Here is an 18,662-nt window from a genome sequence, read left to right on the forward strand (position 1 = left end):
TACATGCCTACCTCAAGAAACAAGAAAAATCTCAAGTAAACAATCTAACGTTACACCTAACGGAACTAGAGATAGAAGAACAAACAAAACCCAAAGTTAGCAGAAGGAAAGAAATCATAAAGATCAGAGCAGAAATAAATGAAATAGAAACAAAACAATAGCAAAGATCAATAAAACTGAAAGCTGGTTCTTTGAGAAGATAAACAAAATTGATAAACCATTAGCCAGACTCATCAAGAAAAAGAGGGAGGGCTTCCCTGGTGGCGCAGTGGTTGAGAATCTGCCTGCCAATGCAGGGGACACGGGTTCGAGCCCTGGTCTGGGAAGATCCCACATGCCACGGAGCAACTAAGCCCGTGAGCCACAACTACTGAGCCTGCGCGTCTGAAGCCTGTGCTCCGCAACAAGAGAGGCCGTGACAGTGAGAGGCCCGCGCACAGCGATGAAGAGTGGCCCCCGCTTGCCACAACTAGAGAAAGCCCTTGCACAGAAACGAAGATCCAATACAGCCAAAAATAAATAAATAAATAAATAAATAAATAAATTTATAAAAAAAAAAAAAAAAAAAGAAAAAGAGGGAGAGGACTCAAATCAATAAAATTAGAAATGAAAACGGAGAAGTTACAACAGACACCGCAGAAATACAAAGCATCCTAAGAGACTACTACAAGCAAGTCTATGCCAATAAAATGGACAACCTGGAAGAAATGGACAAATTCTTAGAAATGTATAACCTTCCAAGCCTGAACCAGAAAGATATACAAAATATGAACAGACAAATCACAAGTAATGAAATTGAAACTGTGATTAAAAATCTTCCAATAAACAAAAGCCCAGGACCAGATGGCTTCACAGGTGAATTCTATCAAACATTTAGAGAAGAGCTAACACCCATCTTTCTCAAACTCTTCCAAAAAATTGCAGAGGAAGGAACACTCCCAAACTCATTCTATGAGGCCACCATCACCCTGATACCAAAACCAGACAAATATACTACAAAAAAAGAAAATTACAGACCAATATCACTGATGAATATAGATGTAAAACTCTTCAACAAAATACTAGCAAGCAGAATCCAACAACACATTAAAAGGATCATACACCATGATGAAGTGGGATTTATCCCAGAGATGCAAGGATTTTTCAATATATGCAAATCAATCAATGTGATAAACCATATTAACAAATTGAAGAATAAAAACCATATGATCATCTCAATAGATGCAGAAAAAGCTTTTGACAAAATTCAACACCGATTTATGATGAAAACTCTCCAGAAAGTGGACATAGAGGGAACCTACTTCAACATAATAAAGGCCATATACGACAAACCCACAGCAAACATCATTCTCAATGGTGAAAAACTGAAAGCATTTCCTCTAAGATCAGGAACGAGACAAGGATGTCCACTCTTACTACTATTATTCAACATAGTTTTGGAAGTCCTCGCCATGGCAATCAGAGAAGAAAAAGAAATAAAAGGAATAGAAATTGGAAAAGAAGAATTAAAACTGTTACTGGTTTGCAGATGACATGATAATATACATAGAGAATCCTAAAGACACCACCAGAAAACTACTAGAGCTAATCAATGAATTTGGTAAAGTTGCAGGATACAAAATTAATGCACAGAAATCTCTTGCATTCCTATACACTAATGATGAAAAATCTGTAAGAGAAACTAAGGAAACACTCCCATTTACCATTGCAACAAAAAGAATAAAATACCTAGGAATAAACCTACCTAGTGAGACAAAAGACCTGTATGCAGAAAACTATAAGACACTGATGAAAGAAATTAAAGATGATACCAACAGATGGAGAGATATACCATGTTCTTGGATTGGAAGAATCAATATTGTGAAAATGACTATACTACTCAAAGCAATCTACAGATTCAGTGCAATCCCTATCAAATTACCAGTGACATTTTTTACAGAACTAGAACAAAAAATCTTAAAATTTGTATGTTGACACAAAAGACCCCTAATAGCCAAAGCAGTCTTGAGGGAAAAAGATGGAGCTGGAGGAATCAGACTCCCTGACCTTAGACTCTACTACAAAGCTACAGTAATCAAGACAGTATGGTACTGGCACAAAAACAGAAATATAGATCTGTGGAACATGATAGAAAGCCCAGAGATAAACCCACACACCTGGGGTCAACTAATCTATGACAAAGGAGGCAAGGGTATACAATGGAGAAAAGAGAACCTCTTCAGTAAGTGGTGCTTGGAAAACTGGACAGCTACATGTAAAAGAATGAAATTAGAACCCTCCCTAACACCATACACAAAGATAAACTCAAAATGGATTATAGAGCTAAATGTAAGACCGGGCACTATAAAACTCTTAGAGGAAAACACAGGAAGAACACTCTTTGACATAAATCACAGCAAGATCTTTTTTGATCCACCTCCTAGAGTAATGAAAATAAAAACAAAAATAAACAAATGGGACCTAATGAAACTTAAAAGCTTTTGCACAGCAAAGGAAACCATAAACAAGACAAAAAGACAACCCTCAGAATGGGAGAAAATATTTGCAAATGAATCATCAAAGGATTAATCTCCAAACTATATAAACAGGTCATGCAGCTCAATATTAAAAAAAGACACAACCCAATCCAAAAATGGGCAGAAGACCTAAATAGACATTTCTCCAAGGAAGACATATAGATAGCCAAGAAGCACATGAAAAGCTGCTCAACAGAAATGCAAATCAAAACTACAATGAGGTATCACCTCACACCAGTTAGAATGGGTATCATCAGAACATCTACAAACAACAAATGCTGGAGAGGGTGTGGAGAAAAGGGAACCCTCTTGCACTTTTGGCGGGAATGTAAATTGATACAGCCACTATGGAGAACAGTATGGAGGTTCCTTAAAAAACTAACAATAGAACTACCATATGACCCAGCAATCACACTACTGGGCATATACCCAGAGAAAACCATAATTCAAAAAGACACGTGCACCCCAGTGTTCATTGCAGCACTATTTACAATAGCCAGGTCATGGAAGCAACCTAAATGCCCATCGACAGATGAATGGCTAAAGAAGATGTGGTACATATATACAATGGAATATTACTCAGCCATAAAAAGGAACAAAATTGGGTCATTTGTAGAGACGTGGATGGATCTAGAGACTGTCATACAGAGTGAAGTAAGTCAGAAAGAGAAAAATAAATATCGTATATTAACGCATATATGTGGAACCTAGAAAAATGGTACAGATTATTCAGTTTGCAGAGCAGAAATTGAGGCACAGATGTAGAGAACAAATGTATGGACACCAAGGGGGGAAAGCCTCGAGGGGGTGGGGGTGGTGGTGTGATGAATTGCGTGATTGGGATTGACATGTATACACTGATGTGTATAAAATGGATGACTAATAAGAAAATAAATAAATAAATAAACATTAAAAAAAAAAAAAAAGAAACTGGGTGTAAATTGCAGCTTGAAACCCTGTCCCAGGGCGCCGGTATTTTTTCTAGCTGGGTAAGAAAGTTATCTTCTCCAGGTAGACAGCATTTCCTTGGTTTCTGTAGTGTAGTCCCCACCGCAGATAAGAGACAGATGGTCATATTTTTAAGGATACACTTGCTTAAAAATGTAAACTAATTGAAAGATAAATAATAGCTGTTTCAGGGTCCCCTTCCCCTCACCCCACCAAGACTGCAGATCAGGAAATATCTTTGGGAAGAATCTTGAGAGGAATGTAAAAAGGCTGTTCCTGGCAGGATGGGAAATACTCAGGCAGACAGATTCTGTCCTTAGCCCTACCCTTTCAGAAGTCCAAATGATGACTTTTAAAATCTTACTGTCCAGCTGACATTTACTTGGTACATTGTATCCAGAATCTGACTACTGTAATGTGTTCTCAAATGCAGTGTGCAATGAAGAGCCCATTAGGAGCTTTTCACTGGCCCCAAATTTCAAAGGATTTCAAAATAGGTCAGTTGTGTATGAGTGTGTGTGTTTGTGTGTGTGTGTACTTCTCTTTGTAAAATTGAACTCACATTTCAAAAACTTTTGAAAAACTTGCATTCATGTAGTTACTCAGCCAACATGTATTGAACACCGACTATGAATCAGGTAAGATTCTACACACTGCGGAGTCAATGAGAGATGGGACAAGGCTCCTACCTTGAAGGACATCAGGGGAGATGACGTGGTGATCTTAAGCAGTGGGGTAAATGAATTGATAATGATGTGTGACGTCCAGAGGAGGGACACCTACCTTGAGGAGATCCATGCTATGCTTGGTCTTGAGCACCAGCAGATCACTGCGCTGTCAACAGCAAGTTTGCTTCCCCCAACATCTTCCTACCCAGGAGCTCTCAACTTTGACACACGAGCAACAAACCTTACATACAGAGAGGGCACCCAAGAACTCCTCCTGGCTGCCAGCCTAGGCAGTCTGAGCCTTGCTGGAAATGTCGCCACCTCACCTTAGATCCCAAGAAGCAAATCATCTACTCCAAGTGTGGTTCTCCCAAGAGGGCCCAAAGTCTAGAGACGGCTTTGATCCAACCATAGACTCTCAAGGTGAGAACTCTACCATCCCTGGGGAGTCACTGACCAGCCCATGCTTGAACACGTCCACAGATACTGCAGACATGTATGCTTGCCCCCTTCCTCCTTCCCATTCCTCACACAGTCTCTCATCGCCAAATTATGTTCTGAGTGATTTCTGGTGCTCAGTTGAAAGGAAGGAAGAAGAGGCTTGAACAGAGCAGGAAGCTCCTCGAAGGCTCCCCGGTGCACCCCTGAATCCAAAAGGATCGTGTAACTTCAACTGGCAGGTCTCAGCAGCTCTCGTGACTCATTTGCTGGAGGCCAGTAGGTTCATGTAAGGCATTAATGAGGCCATGAGTGTAGGTTTCATCCCACATGGATCGGTTAACTTCATTCTGAGAAGGGCTATTCCGCAGCCACAGGCTGCAGGTGTCAGGTAATAGGAGCTAGACATGGACAGTTTAGACTAACGCAGACACAAACCAATGCAAGAGGACACAGATGAGTTCATCTAGTATTCCAGCCCTGAATTGCCGCTAACATTAAACAAACAAAACATGTATTCCACACTGAGTCAGAATGCATATATTTTTCAGTGCAATGGAAGTCCTGATTCTAAAAATTAAGGTGAAATATTTGGGTTCATTTTAGTCCCGTAGCCTTGTAAAGCTAATCTTTACCTTGTGCGGTATATGTTGCTTAGAGAAAAATTTAAGAATTAAAAAAATAAAGTAGAAATAAAATCACCTATGAAATTGCTTGACATTTTAATGGATTTGTTACTAAGCTTTTATTTTATTTTTTTTAATTTTTATTTATTATTTATTTATTATGTTTATTTTTGGCTGTGTTGGGTCTTCGTTTCTGTGTGAGGGCTTTCTCCAGTTGCGGCGAGTGGGGGCCACTCTTCATCGCGGTGCACGGGCCTGTCACTATCGCGGCCTCTCTTGTTGCGGAGCAGAGGCTCCAGACGCTCAGGCTCAGTAGTTGTGGCTCACGGGCCCAGCCGCTCCGCGGCATGTGGGATCTTCCCAGACCAGGGCTCGAACCCGTGTCCCCTGCACTGGCAGGCAGATTCTCAACCACTGCGCCACCAGGGAAGCCCCTAAGCTTTTATTTTACATAGTTGAATTGCATATTTAGAGCCTTTCAATGAATACAGGTGCACTTCTCCACATTCACATATGTGTTTCTAAAATTATTTGTTAGGACTGTGTAGTACCCCATCCAGAAGATGTGTACCCAAGTGCATTGTGTGGATATCTGATGCAGGTCACTTGATTTTCATCTGGAAAAAGTATCCTTTTGTTACCAGTATGCACACTAGGTAGCAGAAAAGACAATTTGCTCTGTCTCACAGTTTACATACCATACTGTACGTTTCATTAACCAATATTGGTATATTCAAAAGAACACATAATTCATCATGTCTGCAGTTGTTCAGATTGCAAATCAACTTGTTCTTTGACACAAATGTTAGATAATTCACACTTGGTTAGTTGAAAAATCCATTTTTCCTCTTCCCTTTTCTTCTTCAATGAGAATTTGGTGACGAAACAAATAACAAAGTACACCAATAGTCCTCCCCTCAAAGGGCTTTTTTTTAAAATCATTATTTCCTGTAGCACGGTGAATTTCCCCATCAAGGACTCCCTGTGCCTGCCTGGTATTGGTCAGCTAGATACAGGGCTTGCTCATACCTTGTTACACTCTGTTAGTAATTTCATTCCTTTATATCCAGACTTACCAAATGCAAAATTCCTAACAAATTGCATTTTCCAGTTATTATTGGCTTTAATTTTATAGTCTCTCTAGAGAAAAAGAAATATTGGTAAGAAATTCACAAACATGTGACATTCTTCAGAGGGTGGTGTAACTTCTTTTTTGCTTCACTCGTGCCTCTGTGTTACATTTACACTATCCCTGGACTGTGACAAAGTTGATGTCTTCTGGGTGGAAATTTAGTGGATAGAAAGTGAGAACGTGAACAGGGAAGGCATCAGGAAAATAATTTTTATTGAATGCTTACTATGATGCACTAAATACTGGATTAAGTCCTTTATATATTTTCTTTTCGTGTGTGTGTATAAACATGACTTTTAATGCATTTAACATTTATGTACCCTTAGGAACATAAACAATCAGGTTTTTTTTTTTTTCTTTCCTTAAAAAAAAGTAATTTTAACTAAAAAAAAAAGTACCCAGTTAAAAGCAAATAAGAGTAGAAAAAGATATATAATGAGAAGTCAAATTTTCTACTTCAGATCTGTTTCCAAGGGCAACCACTATTAGCATTTTCTTATATGTTCTTACATAAATATTTTATAAACACACAAAAGCATATATAAATATGTAAGTGTATTACTCCTTCCCCACCTTCTTTTCTTAAACAAATGGGAGCCTGGTCTATTCACTTTTGTTTTTTACTATAGATGTTTCATTTCTGTAAACATCAATTCAGCCCATTCTTTCCACAAGCATATATATTATAACTGAGTATATATACTATGAGTATATATATAGGATGACTTATTTAACCAGGTATTCCTAGTCTTTTGCTTTTATAAACAACGTGGCATTGAAAATCCTTGAATATACATACATTCCTTCACATACTTTCTAATTTATGTAGAAGCTGCCCCAATGTATACCCCAAATCTGTTACCGAACTTTTTGACCTCTTCATTTCTCTTTGGTTAACATTAGCATCTCATTGTTATTTTGATTAGCCGTCTTCTGTTTAGTTCCACTGAGCTTCCCATTTCTACCTGAATGAGTACTAACCTGTTTTGATTAACACAGCCTTAAAATATATTTTTATGTCTGGTAGGTTCAGTCTCCTTATATTTCTCTATAAAAGGAGCATTTAAAAAATATTTTAAGGACAACATTTCAGATTGCCTTAATGACAGACTCATACAAATCCATCACAGGCTGACCTTGGAGATATTGCGGGTTTGGTTCCAGATCATCACAACATATTTTCTTTATATATTTTCTTATATTTATTCCTAATCATATGAGGCAAGAATTGTATTTTTAAAGTAAGGAAACAGAGGGTAGGGGCAAGGGATGGAATAATACTTATTGATTACAAACCATATCTAGGTTCTGTACAAGTACGGTACACAGATCGTTTCATTGGATCTTTATAACACTACTTTATTGAGGTGGTGACTCTTAGAACATTTCACTAATGGTAGAAGAGGGTTCTAATGCAGTTTGTTATGCCTCCCAAACCTATGTCCCTTTTCGGTTTACCATGCAGTCTGCCAGCTGTGCCCAACTGACACAGATTTTAAGATTTTAAAAAGGAAGAGCTAGATATATTTCTTTTTTTTTTTTTTTTTAAATTTATAGAGAGAATGTTTTGCTTATCTCTTTTAAATTTTTGTTTATTTATTTATTTATTTATGGCTGTGTTGGGTCTTCATTTCTGTGCGAGGGCTTTCTCCAGGTGTGGCAAGTGGGGGCCACTCCTCATCGCAGTGCGCGGGCCTCTCACCATCGCGGCCTCTCTTGTTGCGGAAGACAGGCTCCAGACGCACAGGCTCAGTAATTGTGGCCCACGGGCCCAGTTGCTCCACGGCATGTGGGATCCTCCGGGACCAGGGCTCGAACCCGCGTCCCCTGCATTGGCAGGCGGACTCTCAACCACTGCGCCACCAGGGAAGCCCCTAGATATATTTCTTGAAGCAACTAAAACGTAAACACCTTTGAGGAGAAGAACACTTTTGAGCAACTAAGAAAACACAATAGGAATTTGTGCTTTCTGTACATACTTCTTTAAAAAAAAAAAAAAATTATTTATTTATTTATGGTTGTGTTGGGTCTTCGTTTCTGTGCGAGGGCTTTCTCCAGTTGCGGCGAGCGGGGACCACTCTTCATCGCAGTGCGCGGGCCTCTCACTGTCGCGGCCTCTCCTGTTGCGGAACACAGGCTCCAGACACGCAGGCTCAGTAGTTGTGGCTCACGGGCTTAGTTGCTCCGAGGCATGTGGGATCTTCCCAGACCAGGGTTCGAACCCTTGTCCCCTGCATTGGCAGGCAGACTCTCAACCGCTGCGCCACGAGGAAAGCCCCCATACTTCTTCTTAATGAAGTTTTATCTGACCCTCTTTCCCTTTAAATTCTTAGGCTTTTGAGAAGTGCTTTCCATTTTCTCTACTCTCACCCAGATTTTGAAACCTCCCAGCAGCTTCTCAGTTACTCTTGTTCCCTTCTTATTACAAAACCCCCTCCTCCCTCCCGACGAACTGGACTCAGTCTCTACATGTTAAATCCCTGGGTGGCGGCACCCATGTCACTGGACATTTTCCTTCACGCTGTCCTGGACTCTCCTCTCCATGAGATTCATGGAACTTCTGTCTTGTATTATCTTTTTACTGGAGTATAATTGACAAATAAAAGTATACACGTGATGATTTCATGTCCATGTATATTGTGAAATGGTTACCACAATCAAGTTAATATATCCATCATCTCACATAGTTACCTCTTTTTTCGCAAATTTTAATTTTTAGCAGATTTCAAGTCTACAATACAATATTATTAACTATATCACCAGGCTGTTCATTAGATCCTCAGAACATATTCATCTTACAACTAAAAATTTGTACCCTTTGACCAACATCACCCCATTTCCCCCAGCCTCAGCAATCATCATTCTACACTCTGCTTCTATAAGTTTGACTTTTTTTTTTTAAAGATTTCACATATAAGTGATGTCATACAGAATCTCTCTTTCTCTGTCTGGCTTATTTCACTTAGCATAATGCTTCCAGGTTCATCCATGTTGTTGCAAATGGCAGGATTTCCTTCTTTTTTTAAGGCTGAATAATATTACATTATGTATATATGCACCACATCGTCTTTATCCATGTGTCCATCGATGGACTCTTAGGTTGTTTCCATATCTTGGCTATTGTGAATGATGCTGCAGCGAACTTGGGAGTGTAGGATATTCCTTCGGATATATCCTTAGAAGTGGCATTGCTGAATCATATGGTAGTGCTAATATTAATATTTTGAGGAACCTCTATACTGTGTTCCATAGTGGCTGCATCAAGTTACATAACCACCAACCATGTACAAGGATTCCCTTTTCTCCACATTCTTGCCAACATTTGTTATCATTTGTAATGTCTCTATCTTCAAAGAATTGTACAGCCAAAAGCCTTTTTCAATTAACCTTTTGCTTCAAGTCAGCATTGCAGACCACATCTCCCACTGAATTTCAACTTTGTAAGTAAAAGAAAGCTCCTCAGAGTCATATGAGCCTGTCGCTAGAAATTCAGTGGGCTACAGTATGTTTTATTTCACTGATAATTTTGGTCTACAATATTTAAGCTTGCAAGAGAAAATAAGCTTTTGGATTTCCTCTGTACAATTTTTAATCTAGAGGTAACAAGCCCTTTGCCTAAGAAAATAACTCTCTCATCCACCAAGTGAATAGACACCTGGAATTTCTCTAGTCAATGGTGAAGTGTTTCTTTCCGTATTAAAAGATAAGGCTGAAAATGCAAATACCCTGGAGAGAAGTAATATTTACTGAATTATACTCATTCTCTCCTGCAAATTATTGATATGAGAGTCTCTCCCAGAAGGAGGTTGGGCTATGGAGGAGAAGGAGAGAGCATAAGAGATTTGAGTGTTTAGAGGGGGCATGAGAGAAGTAGGAGCCAGTGCCTGCTCAGAAGGCAGCACTCAGAGCCTTTGATTCCTCATGTTTCCTGTGGCTTTTTAGAAAATATTTACCATGAGAGTCACATTTTATGCTGTGAATGTATGTTCTAAAGTCAGTGTGAAATCATGTACAGTAAAAATCACCCTTGGAGGTGCACCAGACCCGGGTGACAGGCAGAGCCACGACGACGTTGCAACAGGCCTGGGGCTGCGTGGAGGTGAGAAACAGGCTCACGGAGATTTGGGCTGTGCCTGGGTTCCACAACCAGCAAGTGACTGAGGCATCACTTCATCCAGTTCGTCCGAATTTAAACCCTTCTGTCTCTCAAGTGTCGGGTGCCTGCCACAGTTCCCTGACTAGGGATCGAACTCATGCCCCCTGCAGTGGAAGCGCAGAGTCTTAACCACTGGACTGCCAGGGAATTCCCCAGAATCTGCTTTTTACCAAGACTCTTCCTGCCAACCAGCTGTGTGGCTGACAGGGTCTTGGTACTCTGGCCGGGTGTCAGGCCTGAGCCTCTAAGGTGGGAGAGCCGAGTTCAGGACATTGGTCCACAAGAGACCTCCCAGCCCCTTGTAATAACAATCGATGAGAGCTCTCCCAGAGATCTCCGTCTCAACGCTAAGACACAGCTCCACTCAACGACCAGCAAGCTACAGTGCTGGACAGCCCATGCCAAACAACTAACAAAACAGGAACACAACTCCACCCATTAGCAGAGAGGCTGCCTAAAATCATAATACGTTCACAGACACCCCCAAAACATGCCACCAGATGCAGTCCTGCCCATCAGAAAGACAAGATCCAGCCTCATTCACCAAAACACAGGCACCGGTAACTTACACCAGGAAGCCTACAAAACCCACTGAACCAACCTTGCCCACTGGGGGCAGACACCAAAAACAACAAGAACTACGAACCTGCAGCCTGTGAAAAGGAGACCCCAAACACAGTAAGTTAAGCAAAATGAGAAGACAGAGAAATACACAGCAGATGAAGGAGCAAGGTAAAAACCCATCAGACCAAACAAATGAAGAGGAAATAGGCAGTCTACCTGAAAAAGAATTCAGAGTAATGAGAGTAAAGAAGATCCAAAATCTTGGAAATAGAATGGAGAAAATACAAGAAATGTTTAACAAAGACCTAGAAGAACTAAAGAGCAAAGAAACACTGATGAACAACACAATAAATGAAATTAAAAATTCTCTAGAAGTAATCAATAGCAGAATAACTGAGGCTGAAGAACGGATAAGTGACTGAGAAGATAAAATAGTGGAAATAACTACCACAGAGCAGAATAAAGAGAAAAGAATGAAAAGAATTGAGGACAGTCTCAGAGACCTCTCGGACAACATTAAACACACCAACATTCGAATTATAGGGGTCCCAGAAGAAGAAGAGAAAAAGAAAGGGACTGAGAAAATATTTGAAGAGACTATGGTTGAAAACTTCCCTAATATGGGAAAGAAAATAGTCAATCAAGTCCAGGAAGTGCAGAGTTCCATACAGGATAAATCCAAGGAGAAACACGCCAAGACACATATTAATCAAATTATCAAAAATTAAATGCAAAGAAAAAATATTAAAAGCAGCAAGTGAAAAGCAACAAATAACATACAAGGGAATCCTGATAAGGTTAACAGCTGATCTTTCAGCAGAAACTGCAAGCCAGAAGGGAGTGGCAGGACATATTTAAAGTGATGAAATGGAAAAACCTACAACCAAGATTACTCTACCCAGCAAGGATCTCATTCAGATTCGATGGAGAAATTAAAACCTTTACAGACAAGCAAAAGCTAAGAGAATTCAGCACCACCAAACCAGCTTTACAACAAATGCTAAAGGAACTTCTCTAGGCAGGACACACAAGAGAAGGAAAAGACCTACAATAACAAACCCCAAACAATTAAGAAAATGGTAATAAGAATGTACATATTGATAATTACCTTAAATGTAAATGGATTAAATGCTCCAACCAAAAGACATAGACTGGCTGAATGGATACAAAAACAAGACCTATATATATGCTGTCTACAAGAGACCCACTTCTGACCTAGGGACACCTACAGACTGAAAGTGAGGGGATGGAAAAAGATATTCCATGAAAACGGAAATCAAAAGAAAGTTGGAGTAGCAATTCTCATATCAGACAAAATAGACTTTAAAATAAAGACTATTACAAGAGAAAAAGAAGGACACTACATAATGATCAAGGGATCAATCCAAGAAGAAGATACAACAATTCTAAATATTTATGCACCCAACATAGGAGCACCTCAATACATAAGGCAAATGCTAACAACCATAAAAGGGGAAATCGACAGTAACGCAATCATAGTAGGGGACTTTAACACCCCACTTTCACCAATGGACATATCATCCAAAATGAAAAGAAATAAGGAAACAAGCTTTAAATGATAACATTAAACAAGATGGACTTAATTGATATTGACAGGACATTCCATCCAAAAACAACAGAATACACTTTCTTCTCAAGTGCTCATGGAACATTCTCCAGGATAGATCACATCTTGGGTCACAAATCAAGCCTCAGTAAATTTAAGAAAATTGAAATCATATCAAGCATCTTTTCTCACCACAATGCTATGAGATTAGAAATCAATTACAGGGAAAAAAACGTAAGAAACACAAACACATGGAGGCTAAACAATATGTTACTAAATAACCAAGAGCTCACTGAAGAAATCAAAGAGGAAATAAAAAAATACCTAGAGACAAATGACAATGAAAACACGACGATCCAAAACCTATGGGATGCAGCAAAAGCAGTTCTAAGAGGGAAGTTTATAGCTATACAAGCCTACCTCAAGGAACAAGAAAAATCTCAAGTAAACAATCTAACCTTACACCTAAAGGAACTAGAGAAAGAAGAACAAACAAAACCCAAAGTTAGCAGAAGGAAAGAAATCATAAAGATCAGAGCAGAAATAAATGAAATAGAAACAAAGAAAACAATAGCAAATATCAATAAAACTAAAAGCTGGTTCTTTGAGAAGATAAACAAAATTGATAAACCATTAGCCAGACTCATCAAGAAAAAGAGGGAGAGGACTCAAATCAATAAAATTAGAAATGAAAACGGAGAAGTTACAACAGACACCGCAGAAATACAAAGCATCCTAAGAGACTACTACAAGCAAGTCTATGCCAATAAAATGGACAACCTGGAAGAAATGGACAAATTCTTAGAAAGGTGTAACCTTCCAAGACTGAACCAGGAAGAAACAGAAAATATGAACAGACCAATCACAAGTAATGAAATTGAGATTGTGATTAAAAATCTTCCAACTAACAGAAGTCCAGTACCAGATGGCTTCACAGGTGTATTCTATCAAGCATTTAGAGAAAAGCCAGCACCAATTCTTCTCAACTCTTCAAAAATATAGCAGAGGGAGGAACACTCCCAAACTCATTCTACGAGGCCACCATCACCCTGATACCAAAACCAGACAAAGATGTCACACAAAAAGAAAACTACAGGCCAATATCACTGATGAACATAGATGCAAAAATCCTCCACAAAATACTAGCAAACAGAATCCAACAGCACATTAAAAGGGTCATACACCAATGATCAAGTAGGATTTATCCCAGGAATTCAAGGATTCTTCAATATATGCAAATCAATCAATGTGATACACCATATTAACAAATTAAAGGATAAAACCCATATGATAATCTCAATGGATGCAGAAAAAGCTTTTGACAAAACTCAACACCGATTTATGATAAAAACCCTCCAGAAAGTAGGCATAGAGGGAACTTACCTCAACATAATAAAGGCTATATATGAAAAACCCATAGCCAACATCGTTCTCAATGGTGAAAAACTGAAAGCATTTCCACTAAGATCAGGAACAAGACAAGGTTGCCCACTCTCACCACTATTATTCAACATAGTTTTGGAAGTTTTAGCCACAGCAGTCAGAGAAGAAAAAGAAATAAAAGGAATCCAAATCAGGAAAGAAGAAGTAAAGCTGTCACTGTTTGCAGATGACATGATACTATACATAGAGAATCCTAAAGATGCTACCAGAAAACTACTAGAGCTAATCAATGAATTTGGTAAAGTAGCAGGATACAAAACTAATGTGCAGAAATCTCTTGCACTCCTATACACTAATGATGGAAAATCTGAAAGAGAAATTAAGGAAACACTCCCATTTACCACTGCAACAAAAATAATAAAATACCAAGGAATAAATTTACCTAAGGAGACAAAAGACCTGTATGCAGAAAACTGTAAGACACTGATGACACAAATTAAAGATGATACAAACAGATTGAGAGATATACCATGTTATTGGACTGGAAGAATCAACATTGTGAAAATGACTATACTACCCAAAGCAATCTACAGATTCAATGCAATCCCTATCAAACTACCAATGGCATTTTTCACAGAGCTAGAACAAAAAATTTCACAATCTATATGGAAACACAAAAGACCCTGAATAGCCAAAGCAATCTTGAGAAAGAAAAACGGAGCTGGAGGAATCAGACTCCCTGACTTCAGACTCCACTACAAAGCTACAGTAATCAAGACAGTATGGTACTGGCACAAAAACAGAAATCTCAGCGAATGGAACAGGATAGAAAGCCCAGAGATAAACCCACACACATATGGTCACCTTATCTTTGATAAAGGAGTCAAGAATATGCAATGGAGAAAAGACAGCCACGTCAACAAGTGGTGCTGGGACAACTGGACAGCTACATGTAAAAGAATGAAATTAGAACACTCCCTAACCCCATACACAAAAATAAACTTGAAATGGGTTAAAGACCTAAATGTAAGGCCAGACACTATAAAACTCTTAGAGAAAAACGTAGGCAGAACACTGTATGACATAAATCACAGCAAGATCCTTTTTGACCCACCTCCTAGAGAAAGAGAAATAAAAACAAAAATAAACAAATGGGACCTGATGAAACTTAAAAGCTTTTGCACAGCGAAGGAAACCATAAACAAGACGAAAAGACAGCCCTCAGAATGGGAGAAAATATTTTTAAACAAAGCAACTGACAAAGGATTAATGTCCAAAATTTACAAGCAGCTCATGCAGCTCAATATCAGAAAACCCAAACAACCCAATCCAAAAATGGGCAGAGGACCTAAATAGACATTTCTCCAAAGAAGACATACAGATTTCCAACAAACACATGAAAGTATGCTCAACATAAATAATCATTAGAGAAATGAAAATCAAAACTACAATGAGGTATCACCTCACACCAGTCAGAATGGCCATCATCAAAAAGTCTACAAACAATAAATGCTGGAGAGGGTGTGGAGAAAAGGGAACCCTCTTGCACTGTTGGTGGAAATGTAAATTGATACAGCCACTATGGAGAACAGTATGGAGGTTCCTTAAAAAACTAAAAATAGAACTACCATACGACCCAGTAATACCACTACTGGGCATATACCCTGAGAAAACCATAATTCAAAAAGAGACATGTACCACAATGTTCATTGCAGCACTATTTACAATAGCCAGAACATGGAAGCAACCTAAGTGTCCATCGACAGATGAATGGATAAAGAAGATGTGGCACATATATACAATGGAATATTACTCAGCCATAAAAAGAAACAAAATTGAGTTATTTATAATGAGGTGGGTGGACCTAGAGTCTGTCATACAGAGTGAAGTATGTCAGAAAGAGAAAGACAAATACCGTATGCTAACACATACATATGCAATTTAAAAAAAAAAAAGGTTCTGAAGGGCCTAGGCACAGGACAGGAATAAAGACGCAGACGTAGGGAATGGACTTGAGGACACAGGGAGGGGGAAGGGTAAGCTGGGATGAAGTGAGAGAGTGGCATGGACATATATACACTACCAAGTGTAAAATACGTAGGTAGTGGGAAGCAGCCACATAGCACAGGGAGATCAGCTTGGTTCTTTGTGACCACCTAGAGGGGTGGGATAGGGAGGGTGGGAGGGAGACCCAAGAGGCAGGGGATATGGGGATATATGTATACGTATAGCTGATTCACTTTGTTATACAGCAGACACTAACACACCACTGTAAAGCAATTATACTCCAATAAAGATGTTAAAAAAAAACACTCTTGAAAATCTCTTTAATCTCCCATAAAATGCAGTTCTCTTCCATGTCTCAAGAAGTCCAGCATTACTGTTCTTTTTCAAGCTTTAACACCGACACACAGATTGCTACTTTTTCAGCTGAGTCCCCTGGTTGTCTGCTTGAATTTGGAGACTGTGTGCATGAGAAATGTATGCCCAGAAGTGCATTCAGTGCAGCCAGATGATCCAAAGTTCAAGAAACACAGGGGGTAACTAAGTCTAACCCAGGAAACAATAGATATCCTTTCTTGTCTCATGCTCTCACTGGGTCATACATATGCCCAGGAATGGAATGGGGGAGACGGGATTTTCCACATTATTTAAATTGTTCTCTCAATCATTTACTTAATTATCTTCCTTTTCGGTTGAGTGAGTATAGCTGAATTTGTCTAAATAAAGTTAAAGTCACAATATTCAATTCCTCTGCATAGTCAACTGGATGCACAGTTCTTGGCCACTATGCTAATCTCACTCTACCATTGGCCAGGCACTGGGTGAGGAGATGGCAGAAAACCATGGTGAACATTAGGGTATAGTGGACCTTTTGGTTCCGGATCAGAAAATTGAGAGCAAATCACCAGTTTGGGGCTTTTCACAGGTGTAGCAGGTGAATACAGTAGTTTCCATTTTGATAATTTCTCTCTCTCTGTTTTTCTCAACAGGCTGGTCCATTCAGGTCCAGGGAAAGGATCACCCCAGGCTGGTGTAGATCTGTCCTTTGCAACACGAACTGGTACCAGGCAGGGTATTGAAACGCATCTCTTCAGGGCTGAGATCAGCAGGGACCTCTCACATTGGACAAGGAGCATAGTACAGGGGTGCCATAACTCAGCTGAACTCACTACTGAAGTCACCACAGGTGAGCACTGCTGGCTTTGGTTTTGTAATGTCACATCCTTATGGAAAGAATGCACCCTCTACTCCACCACAGCCTCAAAATTGTTTCCATTACTGGCCATTTGGGGTACTTAAAATTCCAGAGACAAACTTAAATTCCAGAGGTAAATTTAAAATTCTTCTAAATTAAGGCACTGAATGCCCTACTAAAATGGAACCTAGGGGTTTGATTGTGAAAAGCCTTATCTCATCTTCATTCAGGAAAAGTGGGTAACTTAGATAGTCAGATGTCATTTCTACCATGGTAGACAGTGCAAATCTAGAACATTTCCATCATGGTAGAAAGCCCTGATGGTATCTGCTCTGGATGAACAGGATTTTCCCACAAGACCTCTAAGGTTGTAAAATAAATGAAATAGAAAACAATACCAAAGATCAATGAAATTAAAAGCTGGTTCTTTGAAAAGATAAACAAAATTGATCAACCTTTAGCCAGACTCATCAAGAAAAAAAGGGAGAGGACTCAAATCGATAAAATTAGAAATGAAAAAGGAGAAATTACAACTTACACTGCAGAAATACAAAGAATCATAAGAGACTACTACAAACAACTATATGCTAATAAAATGGACAACCTGAAAGAAATGGACAAATTCTTAGAAAGGTACAACCTTCCAGGACTGAACCAAGAAGAAATAGAAAATATGAACAGACCAATCACAAGTAATGAAATTGAAACTGTGATTAAAAATCTTCCAACAAACAAAAGTCCAGGACCAGATGACTTCACGGTTAAATTCTATCAAACATTTAGAGAAGAGCTAACACCTATCCTTCTCAAATTGAACACTCCCAAGCTCATTCTACAAGGCCACCATCACCCTGATACCAAAACCAGACAAAGATACTACAATAAAAGAAAATTACAGACCAATATCACTGTTGAACATAGACACAAATATCCTCAACAAAATACTAGCAAACAGAATCCAGCAACACATTAAAAGGATCATACACCATGATCAAATGGGATTTATCCCAGGGACGCAAGGATTCTTCAATATACACAAATCAATCAATGCGATACACCATATTAATAAAATGAAGAATAAAAACCATATGATCATCTCAATAGATGGAGAAAAACTTCTGACAAAATTCAACACCCATTGATGATAAAAACTCTCCAGAAAGTGGGCATAGGGAGAACCTACCTCAACATATGGCCTCAAAGGCCATATATGACAAACCCATAGCAAACATCATTCTCAATGGTGGAGAACTGAAAGCATTTCGTCTAAGATCAGGAACAAGACAAGGATATCCATTCTCACCACTTTTATTCAACATAGCTTTGGAAGTCCTAGCCACAGCAATCAGAGAAGAAAAAGAAATAAAAGGAATACAAATTGGAAAAGAAGAAGTAAAACTGTCACTGTTTGCAGATGACATGATACTATACATAGAGAATCCTAAAGATGCCACCAGAAAACTAC

The 18,662-nt window shown here is 39.0% G+C and overlaps 1 protein-coding gene across 1 annotated transcript in view; it reads left to right on the forward strand.

Annotated features, from left to right (window-relative positions):
• SNTB1 (syntrophin beta 1) overlaps positions 1 to 18,662 on the forward strand; it is a 249,155-nt gene that overhangs the window by 219,283 nt on the left and 11,210 nt on the right. The window contains exon 6 of the mRNA XM_059901564.1: positions 16,992 to 17,188. Within this exon, the coding sequence (XP_059757547.1) occupies positions 16,992 to 17,188 (197 nt within the window). The remainder of the gene's footprint in view (positions 1 to 16,991; positions 17,189 to 18,662) is intronic.

The sequence above is a fragment of the Balaenoptera ricei genome, chromosome 17 (assembly GCF_028023285.1).
Source record: "Balaenoptera ricei isolate mBalRic1 chromosome 17, mBalRic1.hap2, whole genome shotgun sequence".
Classification (NCBI taxonomy): Eukaryota; Metazoa; Chordata; class Mammalia; order Artiodactyla; family Balaenopteridae; genus Balaenoptera; species Balaenoptera ricei.